General features: G+C 43.5%; 1 protein-coding gene across 3 annotated transcripts in view; it reads right to left on the bottom strand.

Annotated features, from left to right (window-relative positions):
* The window catches only part of LOC106606837 (potassium channel subfamily T member 2), a 71,233-nt gene that overhangs the window by 17,554 nt on the left and 40,614 nt on the right, over nt 1-13,065 (bottom strand). For all 3 annotated transcript variants that reach the window (XM_045720095.1, XM_045720096.1, XM_045720097.1), the window contains 6 exons: nt 12,394-12,488; nt 11,349-11,529; nt 9,322-9,486; nt 8,491-8,627; nt 7,735-7,798; nt 7,140-7,248 (listed from right to left, as the gene is read on the bottom strand). In XM_045720095.1, coding sequence (XP_045576051.1) covers nt 7,140-7,248; nt 7,735-7,798; nt 8,491-8,627; nt 9,322-9,486; nt 11,349-11,529; nt 12,394-12,488 — 751 coding nt within the window. The remainder of the gene's footprint in view (nt 1-7,139; nt 7,249-7,734; nt 7,799-8,490; nt 8,628-9,321; nt 9,487-11,348; nt 11,530-12,393; nt 12,489-13,065) is intronic.

The raw sequence follows: 13,065 nt of genomic DNA, 5'->3' as shown, positions 1-13,065 counted from the left end.
CAAAATACATAGATTCATCGTAATTTACAGATGCTCAAGTTCAGAACAGCTGTCAGTCAAAACCCATACAGAGCTGTGAAGCGCAGAGCCAAAGTCATGTATAGCATGTTACTGTGCATCCACTATGTTCCAGTTTAAGCACAGACAATCTTAAATACATTTGGTATGGAGAGTTGGTCAGTGTGTGTGTGTGTGTGTGTGTGTGTGAAGGACGTGTGTGTGTCTCTGTGTGTGCTAAACATGTATGTGTGTGTCTCTGTGTGTGTCTCTGTGCGAGGTGAACTCCCACGCTGGCAGCAGATAGTAATTACTGCAGGTCTGCCCAAACAGCAACCCTAATTAAATCAGCATGCAGTTATTGTGTGATGGTATGTGTAAGTGACCAGGCTAATATAGCTCAGCCCACCAGAAACACACCAGGTCATTGTTGTTCAACATTTGGCCAGGAAAAATCAATTAACACCATGCAACCCAGTCAACCCACAAGCCAATTCTGATTCATATAAACCCCCTCTGATCCTTCCCACACAGAGAGAGAACTTGAGTGGCAGTCTGCTCTCTCTGCCTCTCAGCCTCCCAACATACACTGAGTGTAAAAAAAACATTAGGAACACCTGCTCTTTCCATGACATCGACTGGCCAGGTGAATCCAGGTGAAAGCTATGATCCCTTATTGATGTCACTTGTTAAATCCACTTCAATCAGTGAAGATGAAGGGGAGGAGACAGGTTAAAGAAGGATTTTTAAGCCTTGAGACAATTGAGACATGTATTGTGTATGTGGGCCATTCAGAGGGTGAATGGGCAAGACAAAAGATTTGAGTGCCTTTGAACAGGTTATGGTAGGAGGCGCCATGCACACCGGTTTGAGTCAAAAACAGCAATGCTGCTGGATTTTTTCACACTCAACAGTTTCCCATGTGTATCAAGTTTGCACAGCCAACTTGACACAACTCTGGGAAGCATTGGAGTCAACATGGGCCAGCATCACCATGGACTGAGTCCATGCCCCAATGAATTGAGGCTGTTCTGAGGCCAAAAGGCTCAATATTAGGAAGGTGTTCCTAATGTTTTATACACTCAGTGTATATGATCTAATATAATAGACATTAGGCAGTTGTTAAGCTATTTGTGGGGATCAAATCAAGTCTCCACTGCGTCTCATTAGTGCCACCCACACTGGCACTTAACGAGGGAATTCAGCACCCTGTCACAACGTGCCTGTCCACGCCACTAAAAGCCCATTGCTGCACCGAAGGAAACTGTATTAAGTAGTGGCTTTATTGTGTTCATATGAAGAGATTGGCTGTGTCTGTTAAATTGACTCACATGCATTAATTTATTTTTTGGGGGGATAAATTGAAATGTTGCAAAACCATTCCTCTCTGTGATGTTGTCTTCATTGTGATTCAGGAAGCATTTCAGCTCTATTTAATGTAGCTACTATCCCGTATGCAAGCTAACTGTAGAAGCACTAGTAGGTTTTCTATCTATGACACATTCCTCCACTTAATACCAAGAGAGCCAGACTGGAACACATTCAACATTTCTTTTCACAACTGAATTTATTTATCTGAAAAGAAAATGTCTGAAGAAACACGATGAAAGGAATTAAAACCTTGCACAAAAATGTTTGATTTAATTCCCACAGTACTGCACATGCATTCCTTCCCCAATCACATCAAAGATATGCAAATTAGACATTTCAAGTACCCCTCAAACACCAGCATTTGCCTCAGACCAGGTCATTTTGGCTAGCCGATACCGTAACATACAGCATTCTGCCCTACAGCACCAATCAGAAATCACCTCGCCACAGAGCTCTCCTCAGACCTCCAGGACTGGTACGTGACTGAGAGAAGCAGCACAGTAGAGGAGATAGGCAGACATAGGAGAAGAGAAAAAGCAGCTTCATGTTATTCCATCTCCTTGGTAATGCCCCAGCCTAAACTAATAACAAACCAATGCATTCAGATGGAATTCAGACTGTAAAAAGGTAAGGCAGTACCGATAGATGACTCCCTGCCTACAGGAAGCATATTAAGTAGACAGAAACGGGATTTCCTTGACTAATGTAATGGGATAAAATATGAATCATTAATTGAGACAGCTTGGATGAAAGCAGGGAAATAGGATTGAGTTTGACGTTCCCGAGGATGAAGTCAGAGAAGTGCGATATTGGTGAGAGAGACAGACTGAGTTAGAGAGCGCTACAATGAACTACAGGACAAAATACAAACCCTCCGACCCAAAAAGGCCTGTGGTGTTGATGGTATCCTAAATGAAATGATAAAATATTCAGACCACAAATTTAAATTAGTTTTCTTAAACTCTCTAACATCATCCTCAGCTTTGGCATCTTCTGCACTATTTGGAACCAAGGACTGATCACCCCAATTCACAAAAGTAAAGGAAAATTTGACCCCAATAACTACCATGGGATATGCATCAACAGCAACCTTGGGAAAATCCTCTGCATTATCATTAACAGCAGACTTGTACATTTCCTCAGTGAAAACAATGTACTGAGCAAATGTCAAATTGGCTTTTTACCAAATCACCGTACGACAGACCACGTATTCACCCTGTACACCGTAATTGACAAACAAACAAAACAAAACAAAAGGCAAAGTCTTCTCATGCTTTGTTGATTTCAAAAAAGCTTCTGACTCAATTTGGCATGAGGGTGAGACAGGGAAGCAGCTTGAGCCCCACCCTCTTCAACATATATATCAATGAATTGGCAAGGGCACTAGAACAGTCTGCAGCACCCAGCCTTACACTACTAAAATCTGAAGTTAAATGTCTACTGTTTGCTGATGATCTGGTTCTTCTGTCCCCAACCAAGGAGCGCCCACAGCAGCAGCTACCGTTATGGAAACGACGAACAGAGAACGATAACTTCGCAAACTTTCCCCTGCTGGACGACTGTGTAAGTAAGATCGAAGATGTATCTGGAATCGGAGACATTTCTGTTCCCCGCGGAACTGAAGCAAGCAATTGCCACGCACTTAGATGAGCTTGCAAAGTCTCTCGACGGATACTTCCCTACAAGAGAGTCATATCCAGCATGGGTGAGACAGCCGTTCACGTTTAGTGTTGAGACAACAGATGTCAATGATGAATACCTCGATGAAATCATTGAAATTCAGCAGAGCCAGGTTCAACAGCAACTCTTCAGAACAACAACGCTCTCAACGTTTTGGTGTCAACAAATGGTAACGTACCCTGTTATTGCTAAGAAAGCTCTGGAGATTTTCATACCGTTTGTTACAACATATCTTTGCGAGCAATCCTTTTCGAGGATGCTGGACATAAAAACGAAGAAAAGGAACAGACTTTGTTGCGAAAATGACATGAGAGTGGCACTTGCCAAGGTGAAGCCGCGCATTTCTGAACTGGTCTCTGAAAGGCAACAGCAGAAGTCACACTGATTTGCAGTAAATATTCATTATTATGTTTTTGTTTTTGTGTGAAAATCATGTTTTAATGGTTTTGTTCTTTGAACACTGATGTTGATGCACGGTTCATTTTGTGCACCAGTAAAATATATACCTATGTTTGAATTTTATTTTTCCAATTAAGAAGGGTTCGGTGAATGCGCATATGAAACTGGTGGGGGTCAGTACCTCCAACAAGGTTAAGAACCACTGAGCTAGACCTTCTGCACAGATTCTGTCAGACCTGGGCCCTGACAGTAAATCTCAGTAAGACAAAAATAATGCTGTTCCAAAAAAGGCCCAGTTGCCAGGACCACGAATACAAATTCCATCTAGACACCGTTGCCCTAGAGCACACAAAAAACTATACATACCTTGGCCTAAACATCAGAGCCACAGGTAACTTCCACAAAGCTGTGAACAATCTGAGAGACAAGGCAAGAAGGGCATTCTATGCCATCAAAAGGAACATAACATTTGACATACCAATTAGGATCTGGCAAAAAATACTTGAATCAGTTATAGAACCCATTGCCCTTTATGGTTGTGAGGTCTGGGGTCCGCTCACCAACCAAGAATTCACAAAATGGGACAAACACCAAATTGAGACTCTGCATGCAGAATTCTGCAAAACAATATCCTCTGTGTACAACGTAAAACACCAAATAATGCATGCAGAGCAGAATTAGGCCGATACCCGCTAATTATCAAAATCCAGAAAAGAGACGGCAGCAAGATTTGTGGCCTGTTGCCACAAGAAAGAACAAACATCATTGTAAATACAACCCATATTTATGTTTATTAATTTTCCGTTTTGTGATTTAACTATTTGCACATCATTATAACACTGTACATAGCCATGATATGACATTTGAAATGTGTATATTCCTTTGAAACTTGTGAGTGTAATTTTTACAGTTAATTTTTGATTGATTATTTCACTTTTGTTTATTATCTATTTCACTTGCTTTGGCAATGTAAACATATGTTTCCCATGCCAATAAAGCCCTTTGAATTGAATTGAGGGTGAGAGAGCTAGAGAGAGAGAGAGAGAGCTAGAGAGAGAGAGAGAGATAGAGAGATAGAGAGAGAGCTAGAGAGAGAGAGAGAGAGAGAGCTAGAGAGAGAGAAAGAGAGAGAGAGCTAGAGAGAGAGAGAGAGAGAGAGAGAGAGACCACAATGTGCAATCCGGGCAGCAAGATTTGTGGCCGGTTGTCATGAGAAAAGAGCAACCAGTGGCGCACATACAACATTGTAAATACCACCAATATTTATATGTTTATTTATCTTCCCCTAATACTCATACTATAATTGGTAAAGCATTGTACATAATATAACACTTGAAATGCCTTTATATTTTTTAAACCTTTGTGAGTGCAATGTTTACTGTTAAATTGTGATATTTTTTGGTTGATGTTGTTTTTGTTTCTTCTCACTTTTATTTATTGCTTACTTCACTTGGTTTGGCCATGTAAACATGTTTCCCATGCCAATAAAGCCCCTTTGAATTGAATTGAGAGAGATACAGAACGAAAAGGGGAAAAGTGAAGTCTTTGCCTCCTCATCTTTCTCTCTCCTATTCCTAACAAGTGCTGCTTGATGGGTGCTTTATGGCGGTTTGCTGAACAGGAAAAGGCTTTGTTTCCCAGGAGGCAAAGTGTCCATGCTAATAAAATTACTCCTCCCAGACACACTGCCAACACAACCTGTCCATCACGGGAGAGCCGGAGAGAATGGAATGGGTATACTGCTTTATACTATCTTGTCTGATAGGAAATGCATAGAATACACCTGCAAAGACTGTCACAAATCACAGGAGGTGCTCAGGTGGAAAATGAGACAGGCCCTTAATCAAGCAGACCAGAAACTCTGGGGAAATGGCTGTCAGTTCATAGTATGCTGGAACAGAGAAAGACACATATGGGTCTTTCTCTAAACTAGGGGGATTTCCTACACTTGACAACTTGTTACAGCTGTTGATAAATCATTGATAATAATCTGTCCATTTTTTTCAAGTCATTACATTAAGATATAAGGGGAATCACAGCTATACTCAATAACATTCACCAGTTGATTTAAAACTTATGTTTAACCCTTTATCATGGTTGGTGTCTTGACGGATTTGTCCGTAATCGTGTGACATAAAACATTACTTTTCTGTCCGTGCATTTATGGAAGTGTAAGTTATCGTTATATTATATATTAAGCATTAATCAGTGAAACATTGAACTTGAACCCTGTAAGAATCCTGGATCTGGCAGTCGGACAGTTTTTTGTATAGAAATCTCAGAAATGCAGTGTAACTACATAACATTTTGTGTCTCCTTATATCAGGGGGTGAACACAGTTTTCATGGGCACAAAACTCCAAAATGATGTGATTTCTAACCGAAAGAGTATTACCTTGATAGTTAAAACCTAAATCGATACTGTCATTAACGTGGTTCTTCAGTAATTATGAATAATACTTGTGTGTCCAGCTGATTAGTTGCGCTGCTTTATTTTCACACATCATCATCTGATCCAGGAAGGAATTTTCTGAATGAGAGTCAAGTGATGAACAGCTGTTGTGATCGCGCATGCGATGCAACAACAGCCCAAGGGCTGGGCTGGAAAAAAATGTGTTTTGGTGTCTCATTCCTTATGCGGGTGAAGACGGTTGTGCCTGGATTCATGTTGGATCTAATATCCCTAGCGAATTGATGTTGATCATCTGTTGTTGTCTGCTTGATTCACAGCAGGGTCTTGTTAGATTTAACAGAGAAAGCATCAAGGTAATGAGCTCATGTTTCCAGATGGTTTTTTTTTTCCCAATGTTTTTTTGAAAATCTGACATTTCCTCAGTTTGGTGCTTTAAAAGTCCTTGTAATTATTGTAGATCATTTATAAGTTCTCCTGCTCCCTTATAATTCATTATCTGTGATTTCATTTTTTATCAGTTTTTCAATTGAAGGGTGTTGCGTTGGACTACTGTTGCCGTAAAACCACGTGCAGTTATTATTAGGACGACAACATCTAATGTTCTCTTCAACTTGACTATACATACAAATCCTTCCATTAAAAAAGGAACCTGGTTATTGGTCACTTTGTCAGTATAAAAAAAGCGGTGGTGAGATTGTAATGCTACCGCTATTCATGGATGTATTATGTGTGCATGCGTCGGCCACAGACGCTACAGAAAAGTCACCATGCATGCATCCAATTTATTTAGTCAGGCAATGTCCACATTATTATCACATATTTTATCATGTAATAATAATTTGAATATCAATGCATTTGCATCGGGAAAAAAAGCATAATTTTTTAGTGGTAATGGTCTACTTTATTGATACTTTTTGCTAGCTTTTTGGGGGGATTAGGCTCTATATTAGGCCCTATAAGTATATAACATATACAATTGTACAACATTGAGGTCCATGAAAATTACAATGAAGTACTTGAAAAAGTCCCTGAAAGTCCTTGAGGTATAGTCCTAGGTCTACGTTGTTGTATAGATGGAGTTATGGGCCAAGTTGCATATATTACCTTTTATTCCTCTAGGTACACATGTGGAACTACATTATTATTTTTTTTAAACCATTTGAAAATATTTATCCCAATGTCACACATTGGCCCCATTATGTATAAAAAGACCCATAGGCACACTACCGCACACACACACGCTCAGCCATCCCAACAAATCCCACACTCAGTGCTCTGACCTGCAAACTTGACGTGGAACTTGTTCTCAGGTTTGAGGATCTGGACATACAGGGGGCAGTTTGGGGCAAAGTCTTTCACCGCCCAGGCTCTTAAAATGGTTTGGTGATCCTGGTAGAGAAAAAGAGAGAGTGAGAGAGAAAGAGAGGGAGGAAGGGAGGATGGGATAGAGTAGCAAGAAAGCGACTCAAATCATTAGCAGCACAAGTAGCTCCACCACAGTCACAGATTGTATCTCCTCTATGTACAATCCCCCTGATAAGCCTCTTCAACTAGGGCACGGAGCTTTCAACAGAACTAACCGCCTACAGTCACACCAGAAAGGAAAATTCCCTAAAATTCCCGTAATTATGTCACAGGTGTGAAATAGTCTGTTAAGAACGGCAAAGCAGAGAGGAAAATAGGAGCCAGGGTAAAATAAGAAGATAAATAATTGCTGTGAAATAGTTCTTAGGATGATCATTTACATTTTTATAAAAATATAGTAGAGGTAGAGAGAGAAAGCTGTGAAGGAGGGAAAGAAGAGTGGAGGACAGGAAAAGAAGGAGGGTGGCGTTGTGGAGATTAAAAGTATTAAAAGGAGATTGAGCAACGTACAGCAGCGAAGCGGTCCACCTCGAATCGGTTACTGAGGATAAAACAGGCCTCAGCATCGTCCATCCTACAGCCAGTTAGTAGAGCAGCAGGAGGGGTCAGGCCAAGACAGGTCAGATATAGGCAGGAGGAGGAGATGAAAGGATGAGAGGAGAGAGAGAGGGGGTGGATGTTGTTGTTGTCATGTTTTTGAGAGAGAACAAAGGAGGAACAGGACAATAGAACAATACATTTGTCCTTCAAACACACACTACTTCACTGCGAGTTACTACCAGGGGAGCAGAAGAGACAAGGAGGAGAAAATACAATCATTTTATTTGCTGTCATTATTTAACAGAGCCAGTGTACTGTAACTGCTATCTGCCCTGATAACTGTCAAACATAGCCTCTGAGATATGCCCCTGAGATATGCATGTCTTGGTTTGGGGCCCCTGGAGGGGCGGCAGGTAGCCTAGTGGTTAGAGCGTTGGGCCAGTAACTGAAGGTTGCTGGATCGAATCCCCGAGCTGACAAGGTAAAAATCAGTCGTTCTGCCCCTGAGCAAGGCAGTTAACCTGTTACCCAGCCGCCAAAGACGTGGATGTTGATTATGGAAGCCCCCCGCACCTCTCTGATTCAGAGGGGTTGGGTTAAATGCAGAAGACACATTTTAGTTGAATACATTCAGCTATACAACTGACTAGGTATCCCCCTTTCCTTTTCCTGTAGCACGGCTGTGATTTTGGGCGCCTGAGTGGGGGCCCGATGCAGGGGACTCACTTGGCCCTCATGAGGTCTTGGTCCTTGAGGGCGGAGCCCTGCAGGTAGATGACCCTCTGTGCCCACAGGGGCACGTGGAGGACCCTCCGCACCTGGACATCCATCTCTGCTGGGCACAGGATCACCACGTAGTAGTCCTATAGATGCACACACACACACACACACACACACACACACACACACACACACACACACACACACACACACACACACACACACACACACACACACACACACACACACACACACACACACACACACACACACACACACACACACACTCTGGGGTTAATGGGAGGGCAGAGAGGGTCTCACACAAATATTCTCTCACACACTCAGTCAATTATGAAGACACATACCCACCCTCACCCAGCTGCTCCTGAAAATAAAACATGTTGTTTGATCTATACTAATGCTGATTGAATCCCCTGTTTTAACCTCAGCTGCTTCAGCTCCTGGAGAGGATTACAGAGATGTACACACACTCACACACACTTGAATACACGACTGCGTGCACACGCACACAGACGTTAGTCACACCGTATCTCATCTACCCAATGAAAATATGTGTAGAATTGAAGGAAATTAACTCAAAACCTTTTTTTTTCTCTGCTGTCAAGAGGGGGGTAGCTAAAGGGCGGACCAACATTTTGCTTACGGCTGCCATAAGGCTAGGTTCGGCTCTGACTGCATGACTGCATGTGTGGATATAGATGTAGGTACGCAGACCAGCGAGTCACTGCGGCCCCTCATAATGAGATCAGATTTGTTGAGGCCCCACCCCCATCAAAGTTGTCCATCCCTGCCCTAGTTAATGTTTCTTGGAGAGACCTGCAGTCTGGGGTGAGCGAAGAACTCGTTGAGGAAGTCCATGAGGAGGTCTATCTTGAGGCAGCTGACACACAGCACCACATGCTTCTCTGTCTGGGCCCGGTATCGGCTGTAGTTCCCCCCAGACTTCTGGCGCTCCATCCACAGGAAGGCCAGCTGCTCAAACTACAGATGGGAAGAATTATATTAGTGTAATTAGTGATGGACGGACAGTAGATGGTTTGAGGTAGTGAAAGACAGTAGGTGGGTTGAGGTAGTGATAGACAGACAGTAGGTAGGTTGAGGCAGTGATAGACAAACCGTAGGTGGTTTGAGGTAGTGATAGACAGACAGTAGGTGGTTTGAGGTAGTGATAGACAGACAGTAGGTAGGTTGAGGTAGTGATAGACAGACAGTAGGTGGGTTGAGGTAGTGATAGACGGACAGTAGGTGGGTTGAGGTAGTGATAGATAGACAGTAGGTGGGTTGAGGTAGTGATAGACGGACAGTAGGTGGGTTGAGGTAGTGATAGATAGACAGTAGGTAGGTTGAGGTAGTGATAGATGGACAGTAGGTGGGTTGAGGTAGTGATAGATAGACAGTAGGTAGGTTGAGGTAGTGATAGATAGACAGTAGGTGGGTTGAGGTAGTGATAGATAAACAGTAGGTAGGTTGAGGTAGTGATAGATAGACAGTAGGTGGGTTGAGGTAGTGATAGATAAACAGTAGGTGGTTTGAGGTAGTGATAGACAGACAGTAGGTAGGTTGAGGTAGTGATAGATAGACAGTAGGTAGGTTGAGGTAGTGATAGACAGACAGTAGGTAGGTTGAGGTAGTGATAGACAGACAGTAGGTAGGTTGAGGTAGTGATAGATAGACAGTAGGTGGGTTGAGGTAGTGATAGATAAACAGTAGGTGGTTTGAGGTAGTGATAGACAGACAGTAGGTAGGTTGAGGTAGTGATAGATAGACAGTAGGTAGGTTGACGTAGTGATAGATAGACAGTAGGTAGGTTCAGGTAGTGATAGACAGACAGTAGGTAGGTTGAGGTAGTGATAGATAGACAGTAGGTGGGTTGAGGTAGTGATAGATAAACAGTAGGTGGTTTGAGGTAGTGATAGACAGACAGTAGGTAGGTTGAGGTAGTGATAGATAGACAGTAGGTAGGTTGAGGTAGTGATAGATAGACAGTAGGTGGGTTGAGGTAGTGATAGATAGACAGTAGGTAAGTAGTGATAATAGTGATAAACAGTTATATTTAAACCAGGAGGCTGACTGCATGTTAGTGTGCTCTGTGGCATCCCCATGCATCAGACAGGTTGGGTGGCAGGGAGGGAGACTGGAGGCTCTCCTCTCCCTGACAGCAGACACAGCTGAAACCCACACACTCAGAGGGGGTGAGGAGGTGTTGGGCAGCCAGTAAATGTCAGGGGGTATTTATGGATGAAAGACAGGGAGAGGGAGTGAGAGGGCTACATGGCTCTGTGTGCCATTTCCTGTCCTGCTCAAACATGTCTCCCAGAGCACAATAGTACAGCGGCTCAGACCACACACACACACACGCGCACGGGCACGCGCACATTAGGTGGTTTGAGGTAGTGATAGACAGACAGTAGGTGGGTTGAGGTAGTGATAGACAGACAGTAGGTGGTTTGAGGTGGTGATAGACAGACAGTAGGTGGTTTGAGGTAGTGATAGATAGACAGTAGGTGGGTTGAGGTAGTGATAGAAAGACAGTAGGTGAGGGCCCCACACACACACACATTAAAGGTTCCTATTATCACAACTGAAATGACAGTAATGGGACATGGGGAGAGGAGAGGGATACTACTATGGGCAGGAAATGACAGATTCACTGAAACAGTGAATTACACATGCTCTTCTGTGTAATTGGAATATCTGATGTACAATGTTATTGTTCAGTCGGATTCTCCCCTCAGCCATATGTGTGGGGAATACATCAGGGAGATATACTGGAAAATAGTACAAGCTAAATGATCCATAAAAATACAATGAAAACAACAACAGCATTGGGATTTTCCCCTCACCTGTATGGGAAGCACGATGAGCGCCACACAGATCATGATGACCACTAGCAGCTGAGAAGGCCATATCCGGGGCGTGACATCACCGAAGCCCACGGTAGAGAAGGTGACCACGCAGAAGTAGAGCGAGTCAAACAGAGTCAGGTTGTTTCCTGCTCGCTCTAGGTGCTGGATCCCACATATACTGAGGAGAGGAGGAGGTGGTGGAGGAGGTGGAGGAGGAGGAAGAAGCAGAGGAGGAGGAAGAGGTGCAGGAGGAGGTGGAGATGGAGGAGGAGGATGTGGAGGAGGAGGTGGATGGAGAGGATGAGGACGTTGGTGGTGGTGGAGGTGGTGTAGGAAGACGAAGGAGAGGAGGAAGAGGAGGGGAAGAGGGAGAAGAGGGACAGTAGGAAGGAGAGTTGTTGAAGAGAGAAGAAGAGAAGGATGGAGGTGATGGAGAGGTGAAGAGAGGTTGATGTAGAAGGGGAAGAGATTAAGGAGAGGAAGAAAGACAATTATAATGGGCATTCAGAGGTGAGTCAGAGGGGGAGGGGAGGAACAGGAGGAGAGAGAGATAGACAGGTGGGAAGGAGGAAGTAAGCATAAGAAGACCAGAGGGAACTACTGTGTGTGTGTGTGTGTGTGTGTGTGTGTGTGTGTGTGTGTGTGTGTGTGTGTGTGTGTGTGTGTGTGTGTGTGTGTGCATGCATGTGTGTGTGTGTGTGTGTGTGTAGTGTGTGCGGGCATGCACGTCTGTTGACGGTGTGTGTACAAAGTGTTTGTGCACTGTGTGTATATGACTAGTGTGTGTTTACCCAGAGCTGAAGGGCCGGTTGAGTCAACATTGTGCTGTCAGTAGTGATAAGGTCAACCAGGCTCATCCAGGAAGCTTTTCAGACCTCCAGGACCTAATATTATGCTATATCAGCCTGGGCTATTACTCAAAGCTAGCCTCTACCAACCACTTAATACTGCTACACCACTCCTATACCTGCCATTGGGCTCAAGTAGAGGAAAACCCCCCTCTTCCTCCCAGTGATTGCTAGCAGTGATTGTGGTGACCCACCAGGTGAACATGAGGCAGACCAGGGTGCAGATGAGGATGAGGACCTGGTTGAACATAGCTGAGTGAGTACGCTGGATGGCCCGGTGCAGATCATTCTGAAACACAGCGAAAGAGAGAGAGAGAGAGAAACATGGGCAGAGAGTGAGAGAGAGAGAGAGAGAGAGAGAGAGAGAGAGAGAGAAACATGGGCAGAGAGTGAGAGAGAGAGAGAGAGAGAGAGAGAGAGAGAGAGAGAGAGAGAGAGAGAAACATGGGCAGAGAGAGAGAGAGAGAGAGAGAGAGAGAGAGAGAGAGAGAAACATGGGCAGAGAGAGAGAGAGAGAGAGAGAGAGAGAGAGAGAAACATGGGCAGAGAGTGAGAGAGAAGGGTGATAAGAAAAAGATAGTGTTGTGATGTGGGGAGGATAAGTGTAAAGCCATTGCATCTTCATAATGTCCCAAAAACCAGAGAAGAAAACAAAGATAATTGAGGGACAAGGACAAAAGGAATATGATGTGTATAATACAAGAAAATAATAGAGAATACATGCACTTGCATCTGTAAGAATGAGTGGGAGTCAAAACTTGTGGTATAAAGAGAAAGAGAGAACAGTGCAATGTTTTTAAGAGGTGCAGAGATTTAATCTGAAAGAAACAATGGAAGAGATGAGATAAAGAGACACCTGAGAGAAC

Source organism: Salmo salar, chromosome ssa06 (assembly GCF_905237065.1).
Source record: "Salmo salar chromosome ssa06, Ssal_v3.1, whole genome shotgun sequence".
Lineage (NCBI taxonomy): Eukaryota > Metazoa > Chordata > Actinopteri > Salmoniformes > Salmonidae > Salmo > Salmo salar.
The sequence above is the reverse complement of the archived record's forward strand: the minus strand, read 5'-3'. Positions and strand labels throughout refer to the sequence as shown.